The sequence below is a fragment of the Aquarana catesbeiana genome, linkage group LG05 (genome assembly GCF_042186555.1).
Source record: "Aquarana catesbeiana isolate 2022-GZ linkage group LG05, ASM4218655v1, whole genome shotgun sequence".
Lineage (NCBI taxonomy): Eukaryota > Metazoa > Chordata > Amphibia > Anura > Ranidae > Aquarana > Aquarana catesbeiana.
The window spans coordinates 2,516,556-2,539,229 of NC_133328.1; the positions used below are offsets into that span (position 1 = coordinate 2,516,556).

The following is a 22,674-nucleotide window of genomic DNA, read 5'->3' on the forward strand; positions in this document are numbered from 1 at the left end:
GCCACTGGCCTTGAGGGTTTGCCCAAGCCTGGTTTTGGGGGTGGGCTTGCGATTGATTAATTTGGAGAGAATCCCAATGAAGTTTAGGGATCAGGCTTGGCTTGCCTTTCATGGAAAACTATATGTGAAGGGCAACTTGAAGTTTCTTTCCATGAGTGATCGGGGCTGCCCGAGAGTGGAGTGTGGAGGAGTGGTGGAGTCCATGGATCAAGAGGGTGGGGAGGGCTCTGAGTATACCCTTCCTCCCCCATATGAGTTATGCAGAGTGGGTGTATGGGGCATTCCAGACTCGTCGGGATTATGATTTGGAAACACTTTTTTTAGTTAGTCTAGTAGTCCGTTATTTCACATGGAGTGCACGGTGTCAGGTATCCTTACGGAGTAAAATCCTCCCTGTCGAAGTGGTGGTGCAGGACATTCTGGGTGAGGTTGGGAAGTTTCGGGGTCTTGAGAAAGGCAGGTGGCAGCAGGAGGCCTGGATAAGGGCGTGGAGGAATATCAGGACTCTGTAGCTGCTGCCTGTTGATCTCGGGGTGTGCGGCTTTTCTTTGTATTCTTGATTCACTCCCCTAGATTTTCAAGATGAAATCTATTTTTGATAAAAGGCTCCATGCATGGTGACGGTGATGTTCCTTAGTCTGGCTCTCCGGTAGGGATTGTGTTGTGCGCAATTTGGTTTGTACCATTTATTATGTTCTTGTTTTGTATTATCATATTTAATTATTTTGTAAATATGTTTTATTTATTTATTATGGCTTTATTGTATATAAGTTGTTGTTTGTAAGATTTTTCAATAAACAAAATTAACCCCTTATAATGGGCACAGCGGGTGTACAGACCCGGGAACTCAGCACAGGGATGGTGAGAACCCCTCATAATGGGCACAGCGGGTGTACAGACCCGGGAACTCAGCACAGGGATGGTGGGAACCCCTCATAATGGGCACAGCGGGTGTACAGACCCGGGAACTCAGCACAGGGCTGGTGGGAACCCCTCATAATGGGCACAGCGGGTGTACAGACCCGGGAACTCAGCACAGGGATGGTGGGAGCCCCTCATAATGGGCACAGCAGGTGTACAGACCCGGGAACTCAGCACAGGGATGGTGGGAGCCCCTCATAATGGGCACAGCGGGTGTACAGACCCGGGAACTCAACACAGGGATGGTGAGAACCCCTCATAATGGGCACAGCGGGTGTACAGACTCGGGAACTCAGCACAGGGATGGTGGGAACCCCTCATAATGGGCACAGCGGGTGTACAGACCCGGGAACTCAACACAGGGATGGTGAGAACCCCTCATAATGGGCACAACGGGTGTACAGACCCGGGAACTCAGCACAGGGATGGTGGGAACCCCTCATAATGGGCACAGCGGGTGTACAGACTCGGGAACTCAGCACAGGGATGGTGGGAACTCCTCATAATGGGCACAGCGGGTGTACAGACCTGGGAACTCAGCACAGGGATGGTGAGAACCCCTCATAATGGGCACAGCGGGTGTACAGACCCGGGAACTCAGCACAGGGATGGTGGGAACCCCTCATAATGGGCACAGCGGGTGTACAGACCCAGGAACTCAGCACAGGGATGGTGGGAACCCCTCATAATGGGCACAGCGGGTGTACAGACCCGGGAACTCAGCACAGGGATGGTGGGAACCCCTCATAATGGGCACAGCGGGTGCTATAAGAGACCGTCAGGTTGTTTAATATCAGTTTTCGGTGGTCTGACCCTTTAACTGAATTCTACTCTTTCTGGCGGATTCGTTTTTATTACGTTTTCTTATTGGACGATTAGGAAGAATGAAAAGTTCATATCAATTCTGAATCCAGAAAATGTCATTTTGTCTTGTACAGGAGACCCGGCGGCGGAGGAGTGGTCTCCATGGAGCGTATGCTCCACCACCTGCGGGGAAGGGCTGAAATCCCGGACGCGGTTCTGCGTCTCGTCCTCGTACAGCACCCATTGCAGCGGACCTCTGAAAGAACACAAGCAATGCAACAATTCCGCCGTCTGTCCAGGTAAAGCGATCAGCCCCTCGCTGCCCATACAGCCCCGGCAGGGTGACGCCCCCTCCAGGTGCCACATCGGGGGCAATGCAAATTTTGTTTTCTTAAAAGAAGAAAAGGTTTAGTTAATCGCTTCTAACTATGGAATGCAAGGATATTTAAAGTCAAAGAATGTTGATTGGGTTCCGCAGGGATTCAGGGCCGCCTGCGTTCCAGCTCCACTGATAAATGAACATTTTTGATTACTATTAATGGTAAAGAACTGGAATGTGGTGGATGTTTTATCGCTTTTATGTTTCTTATATGTTTGTCGTGTTTCTCCTATGTGGAGTGGCAGTTGTGCTGGAGAAACCGCCCCGGGGTGACATTAACCCTTAATACTCCGAACATGAAAGCAAAAATATAAATGTAGAAATATGTATCATGTAAAATGTATCGATATCAATGACTAATATAACCACCGGGTTTCTTTACCCACCCGCTGAATACCAACATCCCAACATTTTCTGAGGACCAGTTCACACCATAGAAACGCAGTCCGGATACCTTCCAGATGCTTTTCTGCATAGGCGTTTTTGACGTGTTTTTGGTGCGTTTTTGATGCAGTCCGGTGCGTTTTTTTCCCCTCTCTTTTTCTCTTAACCTTAAAGGGCAGTGGTGGTTGGTGGTATATTTTTTTGGGGGGGTGGCAAACAATCCACCCACCGACACCCCCCACCACCCGGTCAGTCAGGTCACAGGCTTCCCCCTCCCCCCTACAGGTCGGTTGGTCATCAGCCCCGCACTTACCCCATCTGGGTCACGGCATTGCTTCCTCCGGGCGGGCGGCGGCTTCGCCCTGCGTCTCCTCCTCCTCTGCTTCGGCGGCTTCCCCTACGTCTCCTCCCTCCTCCTCCTCTGCTTCGGCGGCTTCCCCTACGTCTCCTCCCTCCTCAGCGGCCAAGAGGATCACTTCTCCACTCGGCCAATCGGGTAACGGGTCTCAGGACCTGCTTCTTGATTGGCCGGGAGGAGAACCGGGAAGACAAAAGTGAATATTAATTCGCTAAAGTCACACAACTGGGTAGACTCGGGGCACAGTGCTCTGCGCCCTGAGCCCGCCCTTTTTTGAAGCCAATTAGAGCCTCAGGCTCTAATCATGTGCTTCTAAAAAAAAAAAAAACCCATTGAAATCCATTTGTCTGGTGCCCTGCATGTAGATTAGGGGCCGGGCACATGGATTAGCAGGTTGGCACCCCTGCACCCCATATGGATGGGCCAGTTTACACCACATGCAGTCCAGTGCGTTTTTTTCTCTGCATCAAAAACGCATGGAAAGTAGGTTATATGGTTTTCAATGGCATAGTTCACACCAGTGCGTTCTAGTTCCAGAAAAAAAAAAGTAGGACATGCTGCATTTTTCCAGCACTGGACTGTACTGGAGCACTGTAAACGCATTAAAAATGCACCAGAACGCACCAAAAACGCACCGTAACACACAAGTCCTTATTTATGGTTAAGAAAAAAGAGGAGGGGAATGAACTGCAATGCATCAAAAACGCGTCAAAAATGCGAATGCAGAAAAACAACTGGAATGTATCCAGACTGCGTTTCTATCTTGTGAACTGGCCCTCAATAAGGACATGTGTTCTCCAGTGCGTTTTTGGGGCGTTCCTAGTTTGGATGGGATTTTAACCCCTTCAATACCGGGCACTTTCACCCCCTTCCTGCCCAGGCCAATTTTGAATGACAATTGCCCGGTTATAAAACACAATCCAAATGAAAATTTTAGCATTTTTTCACACAATTAGAGCTTTCTTTTGCTGCTGTTTAATCATCACTGGGGTTTTTTTTCTTTTGCTAAATAAACAACAAAAAAAAAACTGAAAATGTACACGTAATATTTACACGTCACTCCCATTCACAGACACAGACACAGAGAAACAAACGGCTATTTCTTCCGAATGACAAATAGTAGAAATCTGCAACAAAGTTTGTTACAATCCCTGCAATGTACAGAGATCACCCAGAGGGGGAGGGGCTTATTCCCTGCAATGTACAGAGATCATCCAGAGGGGGAGGGGCTTATTCCCTGCAATGTACAGCGATCACCCAGAGGGGGAGGGGCTTATTCTCAGTGAAAGTGGAGTTACTCTTTAAAGGGTTCACACCTCTAACCAATATCAGCTTTTTTATGTGAAAGGGTCAGTTTTCGTTTTTCCACATTGTAACATGACTAAGTAAGAAAAGTTCCCGATCTTCCTCTAACTCATCGTTCTTTTATTCCATCAATAATGTACATTGGAAAGAGTTGGATCCCCAGAGTATAAAATTATTTTTATTATAATCAGATAAAAGCAGAGTGTTGTGCTCCAACTATTACCTGTCTCCATATGTGCCTCATCCGGCTGGCTCTCCCGTTATGACAGTCATGGAGCTCCCTCTCTCTATTCTATGGCATTATTAGGATACATTACTGAAGAGCTAAAGGAAGAATGGGAGATATTTCCTCCTAACAGTCATGTTACATTGTAAAAAAAAAAAAAAAGTCATTTGACCTTTTCAGTTAAAAAAAGTCAAGTTGGACTGGTACACTATTCAACAGAGCAGTGAATTGCTCAACTTATTATTATTCATTTATGTATTATATTAAATAATAATAATAATATTTTCTTCTTCTCCTCCTCCTTTCTCTTCCTCCTCCTTCCTGCTTCTTCCTTCTCCTCATCCTCCCCCTTCTTCCTCCTCCCTCTTCCTTCTTCTTTCTCCTCCTCCTCCTTCTTCTTTCTCCTCCTCCTTCCTCTTCTTCTTTCTCCTCCTCCTTCTTCTTCTTCTTTCTCCTCCTCTTTCCTCTTCTTCTTTCTGCTCCTCCTTCTTCTTTCTCCTCATTCTTCCTCTTCTTCTTTCTCCTCCTCTCTCCTCTTCTTCTTCTTTCTCCTCCTTCTTCTTGTTCTTCTTTCCCCTCCTCCTCTTCTTCTTCCTCCTCCTTCTTCCTCCTCCCTCTTCTTCTTTCTCCTTCTCCTCCTTCTTCTTCTTCTTTCTCCTCCTCGTTCCTTTTTCTTCTTTCTCCTCCTCTTTCCTCTTCTTCTTTCTCCTCCTCCTTCTGCTTCTTCTTCGTCTTTATCCTTGTCTCTCCTCTTCTTCTTCCTCCTCCTCCTTCTTGTTCTTCTTTCCCCTCCACCTTCTTCCTCCTGCTTCTTCCTCCTCCCTCTTCTTCTTTCTCCTCCTCCTTCCTCATCTTCTTTCTCCTCCTCCTTCCTCGTCGTCTTCTTTCTCCTCCTCCTTCCACTTCTTCTTTCTCCTACTCCTACCTTTTTCTTCTTTCTCCTCCTCCTTCCTCTTCTCCTTTCTCCTCCTCCTTCTTCTTCTTCTTTCTCCCCTTCCTTCCTCTTCTCCTTTCTCCTCCTCCTGCTTCTTCTCCTTTCTCCTCCTCCTCTTTCTTCTTCTACTTCCTCCTCATCCTTCTTCTTCTTTCTCCTCCTCCTCCTTCTTCTTCTTCTTTCTCCTCCTCCTTCTTCTACTTTCTCCTCCTCCTTCTTACTCCTCCTGCTTATTATTTCTCCTTCTTTCTCCTTCTTTCTCCTTCTCCTTCTTCTTCTTTTTCCTCCTCTTCTTCTTTTTCCTCCTCTTCCTCTTTATTTTTACTTATAATTAGATTGTAAGTGCTCAGGAGCAGGGTCCTCCTTACCCCCTGTTATTAAATTATATTGTACCTGTACCGCCCCCCCTTCTTTTTGCAGCAGACTATTGCCATGCCATGCAGACTATTGGTAATAATATTGGTAATAATAATTGGTATAAATCCTATATAATAATAATAATAATAATAATAATAATAATTTATATTAAAAAAAGACTGCACAGAAGAAAGTATTGCAGGACTGTCTATTTAATAGTTGGTCTTAACAGTCTACAGTATATGGCAGATTGTTTTGTGTATATTGATACATTTTATATGCAGCAGATACATTTTATTAATTTCATGTTTGGAATACATTGTGTATAGACATGTGGGGATTGGATACAATCACAGTTATGTAGATTGGTACATTTATAGTGCTGGGTATTTATTTCGGAGTTCATAGAACATGCTGGCACCCAGTTAGTGGGATGATTATTTAAGGATCCGTTTCTTATTCTTATACATGTTGCATTTTTGTTGTTTTGTGCATATGAATACATTTTATTATTTTCATGTTTGGAATACATTGTGTATAGACATGTGGGGATTGGATACAATCATAGTTATGTAGTTTGATACATTTACAGTGCTGGGTATTCATTTTAGAACTGATAGAACATGTTGGCACCCACTTGGTGGGATGATTATTTAATGGTCAGTTTTTATTCTTCTACATGCCGGATTGTTTTGTTTATATGAGTACATTTTTATTGTTTTCATGTTTGGAATATATTTTGTACAGACAAATAGAAATCAATACATTGATAGTTACAGTATGTTGTTGTTATATACATTTCAAGCCCTGGGCTTTCATTTAATAATTGATAGAACACGCTGATTCCCAATTGGTGTATTTAACGATCAGTTTTTATTATTATACACGTCGGATCATTTTGCATACATAGATACATTTTATATAAGATTATTGTTTTCATGTTTAGAATAGATTTTGTATACACAAGTGGGAAATAGATACATTGATAGTGAGGTGAGGGATTCTGATAGATGTCAAGAGCTGGGCATTCATTTCTAGACATGACGAAAAAAATGTGTTTTGTTTAGTTTTGTTTCAGAATTCATTTTCGGAATTTGTTTTATGTATTTTTCAAATTTCCTTTTGAATTTACAGATTTTTTTAAAAATGTTTCGAAACATCGATAAATGTCAAATCGGTTGAATTGAAAATTTTCGATTTTTTATTTATTCATTTATTTATTTATTTTTTCGATTCAAATGTGGCAAAGTGAACAAACAAAAGATAAATGTTCACCAAATGATTACAATGACTCTTTAAATCACCTTTTGGCCTAACAAAAACAGCATTATTTGGAAATGGTCCTCTAATAACACACAATCTTTGATTTCAGAAACATGTTTACAGTTCAAATTCAAATGGAATTCGGTGTAAAATTTGATTTGAATCTCGTAAATTCGAACGAATTTCGTTTTGTTATTCGGAGCATTCGGTAAACTTCATTTGCACTGTAATTCGGGTATTCAGACATATCCGAGTCTCCAAATAATGAAAAATTTGTCTAAATATTTATTCAGAATAAAACGAACTGCACATGTTTATTCATTTAATAATTGATAGGAATGAATAAGTTTGATCTCATCTGGTCTAGATGGCTTCAATCTACAACTTGGGTATGATGTCAACCAATGTGTACTGTGTACTTTGTAATACTGGATATTGTTTTTTTTTTTTCTTTTTCTTTTTTTGGTGCTATCTATATATATATATATATATATATATATATATATATATATATATATATATACTCTGACCGAGCGGTGGGAGGGTGGGGTTTGTTGAAAGGGGGTGGTTTGTTTTTTTTTTTTTTTTTATCTTTTGGGTTTTTGGTTTGGTGTGATTTTCTATTTTTGTGGTTTTGTTCGTATTGTGTAAATGTTGTCTTCATATAAAATAATAAAAAGGATTTGCTTAAAAAAAAAATAATTGATAGGAAATGGTGGTACTGGATTGGTGGGGTATTTATTTCATGTATCCCCCCCCCCCCTCGCTGGGTAGGAAGTGTGTTATTTCCTTTTCTCCTTTTTACGATCGATCTCTTCTTTATTTCTTTATCGGACCTGAAGTTCAGTTTTTGTGGCTGTTTAACACCAGAATTTGCGTTTCTCCCCATAGAAGCGAGGTTTGTTCTCATCTGTCTGTCTCTCTGCTCTCTGAATCCTGGAATTACTTCTCCCATGGTGGCACGCTGGTTCAGGGGAAAGGTGGCAGCTGCCCCCCCGCCGCCAAGCATAAATGTCTCCTGACAACTCCTATCACACACACGGGGGGGGGGCGGTGTGATTGTCCAGGTATTAATGTGCCCACAGTCTTATACCGACGTGATGAGAGAGCTGAAAAATCCGCGTCCCCATTATCCTCATTATATACAAAGACGTCATAAAAAGTCATAAAAAGTCATCAGTGGGCATTTAAAGCGGAAATCCAGTTTTATTGGGAAATTCCTCTATCGGTAATATATTTACATTGCAAGGATCTCAGCAAAGTTGCAGATTTCTACTTTTCTCTACCGTCTTCCTCAGACTGATAGGAAAATGTCCCTTCACTACCATCACCCGAGCAATCGCAGGGTTTCTTTTTTTTTTTTTTTTTTTTTTTTTAACACAATGTGACCAGAGCTATACAATGTTACCATAGGACTCTGGGGAAGTGATCGGGATTTTTTTTTCTTTTTTACACATTATGATTGCTAATGCCAGTGAATGTCACTGTTATAAGCAACCATTTTTACTGAATGAGACGGATTCATTCATTGTGTTTTGTTGTGTCTAGCTGTGATTGGCCACCGCTAATCACATGGTGCAGATGGGCTGTGATTGGCCACCTCTAATCACATGGTGCAGATGGGCTGTGACTGGCCACCGCTAATCACATGGTGCAGATGGGCTGTGATCGGCTTTTTTCTCGTTTTACACATTACGATTGCTAATGCAAGTAAATTTCACTGTTATAAGCAACCATTTTTACTGAATGTGACCGGGGGCACTCGGGCACTGCCCGAGGGCCCCATGCCACTAAGGGGCCCCATCAGGGTTGCCAGCCTCAATAAAACCAGGGACAGTATGTAAAAATCTGTTTTTAAAAAATCCCAAGATTATAGCTGCCCCACCTCTCCAGTACCTTTTCAGTGTGTGTATGTGTATTCTGTGTGTGTATACTGTATGTGTATATTGTGTGTCTGTGTGTATACTGTGTGGCCCCATAATCTATTGCCTGGGAGCCCCATAATCTCCTATTGCCCGGTGGCCCAATGAGTTGTCAGTCCGCCCCTGAATGTGACTGATTCATTCATTGTGTTTTGTTGTGATTAGCTGTGATTGGCCACAGCTAATCACATGGTGGCCAATCACAGCTAACGATGCACATGGTACCATGTGATCGCTGTGGCTAATTAAAAAAGTAAAAAAAAAAAAAAAGATGATAAAATATATTAAAATGAAAAAAAAAAAGATTGAAACCCCCCATTGCCCTGCATACCTGCGCAAACGCAAGCCCAGGGTGTGCCCACGTATGTAACCCGCGGTCGCACCACACGAACATCAGATTAAGAACAATAATTCTAGAACAAGAGCTCCTCGTTCACTCTAAATTGATGAGCTGTAATGGCTTAAAAAGCTCCACCTACGGGGATTTTTGGGCACCATCGTTTTTGGCGATATCGCGGGAGGACGCAATTATAAGACATGAAATGTTTGGTATCTATTTACTCGATGTAACCTCATCTTTTATATTTTAACAATAAAATGGGTATTATATGTTGTGGTTTTGCACCAAAATGTATTTTATTATATCTTTTCTGGAAAATTTACATTTAAAAAACAGTTGCGCAAATATCACGTGAAACATAAATTTTCACCTATCGCCTTTTTTATTCTACAGGGCCTCTATTTTCAGAAAATATATAATGTTAGGGGGGCTTAAGTAATTTTATTGCCAAAAATGAAGATTTTTACATGTATGCGACAAATAAAGCAAATTGCTCTGGACTCAAACTGGTTAAAATGATAAAAAATCTTTGAACCCAATTCTAGTAGTGAACGGCCATCTTAGACTGAAGGAACCCAATGGATCCCAGCTCACCACCATTGTCACCATCACATTATACACTATATTACCAAAAGTATTGGGACGCCTGCCTTTACACACATATAGAAATTTAATGACATCCCAGTCTTAGTCCGTAGGGTTCAATATTGAGTTGGCTCCGCCCTTTGCAGCTATAACTTATTATTATTATTATTCAGGATTTATATAGGGCCAACAGTTTACGCAGCGCTTTACAATATAGCAGCTTCATCTCTTCTGGGAAGGCCGTCCACAAGGTTTAGGAGGGTGTCTATGGGAATGTTTGACCATTCTTCCAGAAGAGCATTTGTGAGGTCAGGCACTGATGTTGGAGGAGAAGACCTGACTCGCAGTCTCCGCTCTAATTAATCCCAAAGGTGTTCTATGGGGTTGAGGTCAGGACTCTGTGCAGGCCAGTCAAGTTCCTCCACCCCAAACTCGCTCATCCATGTCTTTATGGACCTTGCTTTGTGCACTGGTCCAAATCATTTGGTGGAGGGGGGATTATGATGGGGGGTTGTTTTTCAGGGGTTGGGTTTGGCCCCTTAGTTCCAGTGAAGGGAATTCTTAAGGTGTCAGCATACCAAGACATTTTGGACAATTTCATGCTCCCAACTTTGTGGGAACAGTTTGGGGATGGTCCCTTCCTGTTCCAACATGCCTGCCCACCAGTGCACAAAGCAAGGTCCATAAAGACATGGATGAGCAAGTTTGGGGTGGAGGAACTTGACTGGCCTGCACAGAGTCCTGACCTCAACCCCATAGAACACCTTTGGGATGAATTTAGAGTGGAGACTGCGAGCCAGGCCTTCTCATCCAACATCAGTGGCTGACCTCACAAATGCTCTTCTGGAAGAATGGTCAAACATTCCCATAGACACCCTCCTAAACCTTGTGGACGGCCTTCCCAGAAGAGTTGAAGCTGTTATAGCTGCAAAGGGCGGAGCCAACTCAATATTGAACCCTACGGACTAAGACTGGGATGCCATTAAAGTTCATATGTGTGTAAAGGCAGGCATCCCAATACTTTTGGTAATATAGTGTAATTGCGGTATACGGTATAATTTTGGGGGGGGGGGGGGGTTTAGATACATTTTAGGAGTAGATCCATGAATTTGTTGGAAAAGAAGACAGTCAATAAGCCGAGATGCTGTAAAATAAAATAAAACGGGGGCATTTGTTGGGTAATGTGTATAATAATAATTATTAATGGTGGAAAGTCATCTCTGGGATGAAAATGACACAGTAATAAATGTATAGATTTGTCACTCTGCTTTATTAGTGTGGAGCGGTTTTGGCATCGGTGTTACAATGTATCACTCACACTGATGAAGTAACAACCTGTGCCGGCTCATAACGGGTGAAATAAGACACCAAATCCTGAAGCACAGCAATGACCTTGAGACGTCCCCTTTCCACGCCGGACCCGCGATGACGTCACATCTCACAAGAGACTTTTAAAATGAAGTTAATTCTGGTGGTGATCCATCATGTCTGTATCTCCGGTTTATAAATGCCGCTCGGCGTATACTGACCTTCCTCCATATCCAGATACAAGAACGGGTCCCAGATGTGGGAGGATGGGGCGTAATCACCGACCTCGCTGATCTTTTAGCATCAGTACCAGTGGCGGCCGGTGCTCAAAATTTTTGGGGGGGCACAAACAAACTGAAAAATTCCGAAAAAAAACATCAATTGCAGCCTCACTGTGCCCATCAAACGCAGCCACTGTGCCCATCAAACGCAGCCACTGTGCCCATCAAATGCTGCCACTGTGCCCATCAAATGCAGCCACTGTGCCCATCAAACACAACCACTGTGCCATCAAACGCAGCCACAGTGCCATCAAACGCAGCCACAGTGCCATCAAACGCAACCACGGTGCCCATCAAAAGCAGCAACTGTGCCCATCAAATGCTGCCACTGTGCCCCTTCAAATGCCGCCACTGTGTCATCAAACACAACCACTGTGCCATCAAACGCAGCCACGGTGCCCATCAAAGGTAGACACTGTGCCATCAAACGCAGCCACTGTGCACATCAAACGCAACCACTGTGCCATCAAACGCAGCCACTGTGCCCATCAAACGCAGCCATGGTGCCATCAAACGCAGCCACTGTGCCCATCAAATGCAGCCACTGTGCCCATCAAATGCCCCACTGTGACCCCCCCGCTCCACTTTCGTCTGCCTGGCACTTACCCTATCTCAGTGGTGGAGCAGGCAGGGGGTGCCGGCGGTGAGCTGGGGTACCTTGCAGCGGGTCAGGCAGTGGCTCCTGCATCCTCCATGCGTCTCCTTCCTTCCTCCCGATAGGCGTCCAATCGCAGAGCCTGTCCTTTCAGCCAATCAGGTGACGGGTATCAGACCTGCACTGCCTGATTGGTGGAGAGGCAGTTAAGTGTTAGAAAAGTGAATATTCGTTTGCTTTTCTAACACACCTGGGTGGACTGTGAGTGCAATGCTTTGCGCTCGCAGTTCACCTTTTTTGAAGTTTATTAGAGCCTCTGGCTCCAATCAGGTGCTTCAAAAACACCCCCGCCCCTGTAATTCAGGCGCCCGGTGTCCGAAAAGGGGGCGGATGCCTGAATAGGGGGCGGTGGAGGCAGCCGCGGATAGATTCATGCAATGCATGAATCTATCCATCTACATAGAGGGGCTGGCGAGGAGAGAGGGGGCAGCACCCTGCACCCTTAATGGACGCTCCTCCACTGGTCAGTATTTTAATAATAAGCTGCAGAACATTTGAAGTTTAAGTGATTCCTTTCATTAACCCCTGCTGGCCCTTTAAGGGGTTTAGAATCCCGAGAGGCTGATTGGCTGTCACGGCGGTCACGTGATTGGACAGCTCCCGATCACAAGTGGGGAGTTAGCCGCTGGTAACTGGTCCAGAACAGCTCTATTGCCGTTTATGGCACTCAAATATGCATCCGCTCTGCAGCAAGGCCCGCCCACAGGGAGGCCACAGATTTGTGTGCGCTCGGCGTGAAGAGGTTAACTAAAATGTATTAATGGAGTGCCGGACCAAAACCAAATGAACAAATCAAGATCATTCTAAAAAAAAAGTCATATAAAAACAGCGAGTTTCGAGGCAACCCCCCCCCCTTTCATCAGGGCTATAAGAGCAAATATAAAACATAAAACATACATAAAACATAAATCATAAAACATAAAATATACATAAAACATAAAACATAAAACATGGTCATCATGGAGTAGATCCATGAATTTGTTGGAAAAGAAGACAGTCAATAAGCCGAGATGCTGTAAAATAAAATAAAACAGGGGCATTTGTTGGGTAATGTGTATAATAATAATTATTAATGGTGGAAAGTCATCTCTGGGATGAAAATGACACAGTAATAAATGTATAGATTTGTCACTCTGCTTTATTAGTGTGGAGCGGTTTTGGCATCGGTGTTACAATGTATCACTCACACTGATGAAGTAACAACCTGTGCCGGCTCATAACGGGTGAAATAAGACACCAAATCCTGAAGCACAGCAATGACAGCAAACAGCAAACAAACACCAAGACTTGTATACTCTAACTCTTGTGTTTAACTCCCACTTAATCCAGCTCCACTTACACCAAGCTCCACAGCTTCAGACTGAGCACGCTCAGACTGAGTCCTACAACCAGTTAAATAGGCACCTGTGAGCAATTAACCACACCCCTTAATTGATAGACTGATGAAACCAGGAAAAAAAAAAAAAAGAGCTATTTAAAAAGTGACAGCAAAAGGCAAAGGAAAAGCCCCCAAAAAGCAACCCAGCAAACAGCAACAGACAGCAAATAGCAACAGACAGCAAACAGCAACAGACAGCAACAGACAGCAAACAGCAACAGACAGCAAACAGCAACAGACAGCAAACAGCAACAGACAGCAAACAGCAAACAAACACCAAGACTTGTATACTCTAATGCCGGCCATACACGGTTCGAATTTCGTAAGAATTTTCTTTCGAAAATCTAATGAAAGAATTTTCATATGAATTTCGCACCATTAGTGGCCTGCAACAACGGCCGATTTTCGTGTGGCAATCAAATTTTAGGAATCGGACATGTTGGAAATTTTTACAAAAACGAACGATTTTCTAATCAATGATGGGAGAATCGTGCGAGAAATGTAATAAGAAAAGAAAATTTACGGAGAGAAAAGAAGATTCCCAGCCACGAAAATTCTTTTCTGTAGCAACATGAGGTGAAATTGAAGGCTTGGTCGGCCGAATTTCGAAAATCAATGATGGCGCCATCGGATCACAAAAAAAACTAACATTCTGATTTTGAAAAGAAAATTTGTTCGAAATTCGACCGTGTATGGCCTGCTTAACTCTTGTGTTTAACTCCCACTTAATCCAGCTCCACTTACACCAAGCTCCACAGCTTCAGACTGAGTCCTACAACCAGTTAAAAAGGCACCTGTGAGCAATTAACCACACCCCTTAATTGATAGACTGATGAAACCAGAAAAGAATGTTAAAAGATACAAGTGATGTACAGAGTAAAACAAGAGATAAAAATGTATTGGACACTTTACTATGTATATCACTTGTATCTTTTAACATCCTTTAATTCCATCGCGATTACTGAGCTTCTTGTGACAAGGTTGTTGTTATTATGGGATGTTCTGGAAGTAGTCAGCTTTTCCTGAATGTCCATAATTGGGTTGAGTAGGCACATTATAGGACTAGGTCTGTGCCATCCCATAGAGAATTCTTCCATTGATTTTTATGACAGTCGCCATGATAAGGTTATTATTATGGCTCCTCTTTGTCTTTTCTGTCTGCCCTATTGACCCCGACCAGCTTTAGTTGCCCGTTGTGTCAGATGGGTTCTTAATTATCTTGCTTGTCTAGCCTGCCTTATCTTATCAGTTTCCAGCACAGACCGGCCCCCATCAATCCCCAGCCTCTGCCCATTATCATCCTTCATTCAGATCCATTTACCAGTCCGATCCGGGATTTTCACACTCGCCGTCTTCTTCAGAGATCTGACGATTGGCGTTCTTATCTTCCAAACTAATGAAAAAAAAATGTTGTCCATCACATAAGTCCCCCCATAAAAAAGAAACATTCACCATAAAATAATTGGAGTTCATTGTAAACGAAAAGGATTTAACACCCGGTACAATAACCAATCTAACGCGTTTCACTCCACCAAAGGAGCTTAAAGGGATACTAAACACACGCTGCATCATTTCCATTGTCCCTTCTATTTCTGTATGGATGACGGCTCTGTAATTATTTTATTTATTTCATTATTTTAATTTAAAAAAAACATCTACCGTATTTTTCCCTCCATAAGACAAACCTGATCATAAGACAAACCTGACCATAAGACACACCTGACCATAAGACGCACCTGACCATAAGACACACCTGACCATAAGACGCACCTGACTATAAGACGCACCTGACCATAAGACACACCTGACCATAAGACACACCTGACCATAAGACACACCTGACCATAAGACGCACCCGACCATAAGACGCACCCGACCATAAGACGCACCCGACCATAAGACGCACCCGACCATAAGACGCACCCGACCATAAGACGCACCCGACCATAAGACGCACCCGACCATAAGACGCACCCGACCATAAGACGCACCTGACCATAAGACGCACCTGACCATAAGACACACCTGACCATAAGACGCACCTGACCATAAGACGCACCTGACCATAAGACGCACCTGACCATAAGACGCACCTGACCATAAGACGCACCTGACCATAAGAAGCACCTGACCATAAGAAGCACCTGACCATAAGACGCACCTGACCATAAGACGCACCTGACCATAAGACGCACCTGACCATAAGAAGCACCTGACCATAAGACGCACCTGACCATAAGAAGCACCTGACCATAAGAAGCACCTGACCATAAGACGCACCTGACCATAAGACGCACCTGACCATAAGACGCACCTGACCATAAGACGCACCTGACCATAAGACGCACCTGACCATAAGACGCACCAAGGTTTTAGAGGAGGAAAACAAGAAAAATATATTCTGAACCAAATGGTGTACTAAATTATTTTCCAGTGCCCATGAAATGCAGCCTGACCATTGTCATAAACGCATAGTGACCTGATGTGATCTCATCTCCCTGACAGTAGACAGAGCACCCTGAGTGGCCAAATGTCTTCTGTCTCAGGAACAGCGTCAGGCCCAGTCGAGAGATCGCCTGGCGCCCACGGGGGGGGGTCTCTCCTGTCTCTCATCCAGGGACGTTGCCATGGGGGGGGTGGTGCTGTTGGCGGTGAGGGGGCGTTGCCTGTCGTATATTTGCACCATGAGACGCAGAGACATTTCCCCCATATTTCTGGGGGGAAAAAGTGCGTCTTATGGTGCGGAAAATAATAAGTTCCTTTTTCCTAATGGATATCCAGCTGTCACATGACCCCGCTCTCTCCCAGCCTGTCTTCAGGGAAACATAAGCAGGAGGAGCTTCTAGTCCTCTGCTTCTGGTCACATGTTCAACATTTTAAAAAAAAAACAGCCTATGGAATACAGTAGTAAGAATAATTAACCACTTCCGGACCGCCGCACGCCGATATATACGTCCTAAATTTGAAGAGGAATATCGTTGTTATGGCAGAAGCTAGCTACCATAATCCCGGTATCCTCTTCTTTGGCCGGCGGTCCGGTTTCCGATAATAGTGGTCTCTGCCGGCGGATTTGGAGGTCCCCCCTCTCCCGCCATGCTCCGGTGCCCTCCGCCGTTTACTGTAGCCGTCGGCAGCGGCGCAGGCGATCGGATCCTCTCACGTCAGTGGCATGGAGACGAGTGAGGGGAAGATGACCCCCACCCTCTTTTTTTTTTTTGTTTATAGCGCAAAAAAAAAAAAAACGCAGAGGTGATCAAATACCCCAAAAGAAAGCTCTATTTGTGGGGAAAAAAAGGACGTCAATTCTGTTTGGGTGCCACGTCGCACGACCGCGCAATTGTCAGTTAAAGTGACGCAGTGCCGAATCGCAAAGAGTGCTCTGGTCAGGAAGGGGGGTAAATCCCTCCTGGGGCTGAAGTGGTTAATGCAGCATTTCCCCGATTCTATGTAACAAATGCAGAACCTTCTCTGCTCAGAGCTGTCAAAAGAAAAAAAAAACACTCAGCTGTGATAAAGAGAAACATTGTCTCATTTGGTTCTTTTCCATCAAAGGGATGAACTTCAGTCTGTAAATGAGGTCAGTTTAACCACTTACTGCTCGTTATACGTCGGTACTTTGACTCCAAGTAGCGTTGTTATGGTAGCAGATAGCTGCCATAACCCCGGTATTTTTAAAAATGGCGGAAGGTCCTCTTTCAGATAAAAGTGGTCTCTACGGTGGATTTGAATTTTTTTTTTTGTTGCATTTTAGTGTAAATATGAGATCTGAAGTCTTTTTGACCCCCTATCTCACATTGAATAGACCTGTTATGCTTTTTTCTTCTAATTACAAGCGATGTTTACATTCATTGTGTAATAGGAACAAAAATGACCCAAATTTTATTTTTTTAAATGGACAGTGTAAAAAAAAAAAAAAAAGTTAAAAAAAAAAAAGGAAAAATTTAAAGCGTCCCATCCCGCTGAAGAAGTGAACGCATACATAAGTCATTCCCACATATGTAAACAGTGTTCAAACCGCACATGCGAGGTATCGCCGTGATCGGTAGAGTGAGAGCAATAATTCTAGCCCTAGACCTCCTCTGTAACTCTAAACTGGTAACCTGTAGACATTTTTAAATGTCGCCAATGGAGATTCTTGAGTTCCAAAGTTTGTCGCCATTCCACAAGCGGGGCACAATTTTAAAGCGTGACATGTTGGGTATCAATTTACTCGGTGTAACATCATCTTTCACAGTGAAAAAAAAAAATTGGGCTAACTTTACTGACTTATTTTTTTAATTTTAAAAAAGTGTATTTTTTCCCAAAAAAATTGCGTTTGTAAGACCGCTGCGCAAGTACAGTGTGAGATAAAGTATTGCCATGACCGCTATTTTATTCTCTAGGGTGTCTGAAAAAATATATATATAATGTTTGGGGGTTCTAAGTAATTTTCTAGCAAAAAAAACCCCTGATTTTTAACTTGTAAACAACAGATCTCAAAAAGAAGCTCGGGGCTTAAGGGGTTAAAGACCACGCCTTTTTCTGACATTTGTTGCTCACAAGTTAAAATCGGTATTTTTTACTAACATAATATATTTTTTAGCGGAGACCCTAGAGAATAAAATGGCATTCGTTTCAATATTTTATGTCACACTGTATCTGCATAGCGGTCTTACAAAAGCAATTTTTTTAGGAAAAAATAAACTTCAATGAATTATAATGTGAAAGATGATGTTACGCCGCGAGAATCATGATCTTTATTCAAAGCAAAAAAAATCGTGATTCTCATTTTATCCAGAATCGTGCAGCTCTACCCCATAGGCTAACATGGAGGGGTGTTTACAGGCTGAAAAGAAAAAAAATGCCAAATGCCTGTAAAAAAGGTGAGTGAGTGAAGCCTAAACCCAAAAATGTGTTATATTGCAACTTACTAGTCATTAAATGTGGTGGCTGCTTTAGTTTTCTTTTTTCAGCTTTTCTCCCCCTTCATGTTCCCCTGGTGATCCTGCCAGTAAACACACTCTCTGTCCAAGGGTGACAACGCTCACTCAGTGTGCTGTAATCATGGACCACTGTTGTCACCCTTGGACAGGACTACAGAACACCTCTCTTTGTCCTCATCCCTATATACTAGGAGGAGGAGTTCTGTAGTCCTAACACACTTGTCATACATCCTTATGGGAGAAGGGGCTTTCTCAGCTAAACACACCCTCCTGCCTTCATGCCTGAGTTTTTTTGGATAAAAGGTTTGGTGAAACAGAGGCCTACCTATCAAGTGGTGACATCAAAACTTTGTATTGAAACTTTGTATCATTTGTGTGTTTTTTTTTTCACTGTTGCAATTCTGGCAGCTAAAAAAATTGTGGTTTTATTATTTGTTTAGGATTTTATTTATTATTTGTTAGGATTTTTTAGTTTTCTTTTTTTTTTTAATTCATGAGGCATAAGAGTTAAATTTTGATGCGTTATAATAAAACAGATTCTGCAGAATAGAGGCTTATTTACCAAGTAGTAGCACTGAAACATTGTATCATTTGTGTTGAATATTTTTCTACTTTGTATGTTTTTTTATCCTGTTCCAATTCTGATTTATTTTATTTTTTGGGATTTTTTTAAGGCATAGGAGTGAAAGTTTGATGAGTTACAATAAAAGAAAGGTTCTGTGAAATAGGGACTTATTTGTCAAGTTGTGACATTAAAGCTTTATATACTTTGTATGTTTTTTTTTTCTTCATTTCCAATTCTGTTAGTTAAAAATAGTGTTTTTATTATTTTTTTGGATTTTTTTATTTCTTAGATTTTTTTTTAGGATTTTTTTTTACCTTCTTGATAATATACAATTTTTCTTGAGAAGATGCTAACTCTGGGGACATGGTGCCTTGGTTCATTCACCAGTCCTACTTGATATTCTGTCTAATCTTCTAGATAATATTGTTTAAAGTCGAAGTAAATTGTATCTGAGCATCACAAACCAAAAACGCTAGTTAAATGTTTTTTAGTATTCAAAACAAACTTCCCCATCTATCCATGTCTCCATTGATCCATCCACGTCTCCATCCATCCACGTCTCCATCCATCCACGTCTCCATCCATCCATGTCTCCATCCATCCATGTCTCCATCCATGTCTCCATCCATGTCTCCATCCATCCATGTCTCCATCCATGTCTCCATCCATGTCTCCATCCATCCATGTCTCCATCCATGTCTCCATCCATCCATGTCTCCATCCATGTCTCCATCCATGTCTCCATCCATCCATGTCTCCATCCATGTGTCCATCCATGTCTACATCCATCCATGTCTCCATCCATCCATGTCTCCATCCATGTCTCCATCCATGTCTACATCCATCCATGTCTCCATCCATCCATGTCTCCATCCATGTGTCCATCCATGTCTCCATCCATCCATGTCTCCATCCATGTCTCCATCCATGTCTCCATCCATATCTCCATCCATCCATGTCTCTATCCATCCATGTCTCCATCCATCCATGTCTCTATCCATGTCTCCATCCATCCATATCTCCATCCATCCATGTCTCCATCCATATCTCCATCCATCCATGTCTCCATCCATTCATGTCTCCATCCATGTCTCCATCCATCCATGTCTCCATCCATGTCTACATCCATCCATGTCTCCATCCATCCATGTCTCCAGCCATGTCTCTATCTATCCATGTCTCCATCCATGTCTCCGTAGATCAGTGGGGAAGAGTTATAAAGTAGATCAGTGGGGAGGAGTTATAAACTCCATTAGTAGGGAGGAGTTATAAACTAGATCAGTGGGGAGGAGTTATAAACTAGATCGGTGGGGAGGAGTTAGAAAGTAGATCAGTGGGGAGGAGTTAGAAAGTAGATCAGTAGGGAGGAGTTAGATGGTAGATCAGTGGGGAGGAGTTGGAACCTAGATCAGTGGGGAGGAGTTAAAAAGTAGATCAGTGGGAAGGAGTTAGAAAGTAGATCAGTGGGTAGGAGTTGGAAACTTGATCAGTGGGGAGGAGTTAAAAAGTAGATCAGTGGGAAGGAGTTAGAAAGTAGATCAGTGGGGAGGAGTTAGAAAGTAGATCAGTGGGGAGGAGTTAGAAAGTAGATCAGTGGGGAGGAGTTAGAAAGTAGATAAGTGGGGAGGAGTTAGAAACTTGATCAGTGGGGAGGAGTTAAAAAGTAGATCAGTGGGAAGGAGTTAGAAAGTAGATCAGTGGGGAGGAGTTAGAAAGTAGATCAGTGGGGAGGAGTTAGAAAGTAGATCAGTGGGGAGGAGTTAGAAAGTAGATCAGTGGGGAGGAGTTAGAAAGTAGATCAGTGGGGAGGAGTTAGAAAGTAGATCAGTGGGGGGGAGTTAGAAACTAGATCAGTGGGGAGAGGTTAGAACCTACATTAGTGGAGAGGAGTTAGCATTTCTAGCTGTAGCCATCTTGACTAAGGGCAGATAATTCACGAAGCATTTACTTCATGAAATCCATCAGCCCTTAGCTCAGGCATGCAGGCAAGAGAGGTTGCTTAGCTGAGAAAGCCCCTTCTCCTATGAAGACTCCTGGGATGTATGACATCATTTTGGTCTAGGCCAGAAACCAGGAAGAGACCGAAGAATTGTAAAAAAAAACCAAACAAATAGAATCCTTCCTATGTATTTACTAATTGCTGGCAGCACAGGGATTGAACCCTTTCTGTGGGATATTTAATATTTAGCAGAGAAAAGGAGGATATAAGAAAGGTCCATTATAAGGGCTGACATGCACTTTATTTTTTATTACCAAAGTTAACATTTTCTAATAAGCAAATCAGAGAATGTGATTTATTCTGTGTGTTTTATTTTTTATAAATGTTATAATCGGAGGTGCGCTGATCTTTGGCCCGCCATGACACGACCGCCAATTTATAAAAGGTCAGAAATGCTACTTCGCCGTTTGTTCCCAGAACACAATCATTCACACAATCTGCTGCGTTTATGAAGCGGCTCCGAGCCGCTGATCCCCATTTCTATCACATTTCTAATCAAATGAAAGAACCCGGAGAGATCTGCACTGCAGAGATTTTACTTATCAATAATAATAATAATAATAATATTGATGATTTCCCACATTTGTTTTGCTGATAATTTGATGATTCGATTTTTTCAGAATTTCTTGGAAAGATGGAAGCTGAACATCCTTTTTCTGAATATATATATCATTTTTGTTGGTTTTGTAAGAATTGGAAGATCCGCTTCTGTTGGGTCGCTATGTGAGGCCAAATCTGTCAGAAGGGAACACAGATAGAGATAAAACAAGTTTTTTTGGAGAGTGCAGAGCAGATATAACCAATGTCAGCCAGGAGGATTTGGAGCCTGTGTTATTGGAAGGGGCTTAAAACCGACTATAGTGGGGAGGGGTTAGAACCTAGATCCGTGGGGAGGAGTTGGAACCTAGATCAGTGGGGAGGAGTTGGAACCTAGATCAGTGGGGAGGAGTTGGAACCTAGATCAGTGGGGAGTAGTTAGAACCTAGATCCATGGACAGGAGTTGGAACCTAGATCCGTGGGCAGGAGTTGGAACCTAGATTAGTGGGGAGGAGTTGGAACCTAGATCAGTGGGGAGTAGTTGGAACCTAGATCAGTGGGGAGGAGTTGGAACCTAGATCAGTGGGGAGTAGTTGGAACCTAGATCAGTGGGGAGTAGTTGGAACCTAGATCATTGGGGAGTAGTTAGAACCTAGATCAGTGGAGAGGAGTTAGAACCTAGATCAGTGGGGAGAAGTTAGAACCTAGATCAGTGGGGAGTAGTTAGAACCTAGATCCGTGGGGAGGAGTTGGAACCTAGATCAGTGGGGAGGAGTTGGAACCTAGATCAGTGGGGAGGAGTTGGAACCTAGATCAGTGGGGAGGAGTTGGAACCTAAATTAGTGGGGAGGAGTTGGAACCTAGATCAGTGGGGAGTAGTTAGAACCTAGATCAGTGGAGAGGAGTTGGAACCTAAATTAGTGGGGAGGAGTTGGAACCTAGATCAGTGGGGAGTAGTTAGAACCTAGATCAGTGGAGAGGAGTTGGAACCTAGATCAGTGGGGAGGAGTTAGAACCTAGATCAGTGGGGAGGAGTTGAAACCTAGATCAGTGTGGAGGAGTTGGAACCTATATCAGTGGGGAGGAGTTGGAACCTAGATCAGTGGGGAGGAGTTGGAACCTAAATCAGTGGAGAGGAGTTGGAACCTAAATTAGTGGGGAGGAGTTGGAACCTAGATCAGTGGGGAGTAGTTAGAACCTAGATCAGTGGAGAGGAGTTGGAACCTAGATCAGTGGGGAGGAGTTAGAAC

At 43.1% G+C, this 22,674-nt stretch overlaps 1 protein-coding gene across 1 annotated transcript in view; it reads left to right on the forward strand.

Moving 5' to 3' along the window:
- The window catches only part of ADGRB1 (adhesion G protein-coupled receptor B1), a gene marked incomplete in the record, with an annotated part of 698,266 nt that overhangs the window by 375,834 nt on the left and 299,758 nt on the right, over positions 1-22,674 (forward strand). Inside the window, 1 exon segment of the mRNA XM_073629372.1 lies at positions 1,860-2,024. Within this exon segment, the coding sequence (XP_073485473.1) occupies positions 1,860-2,024 (165 nt within the window).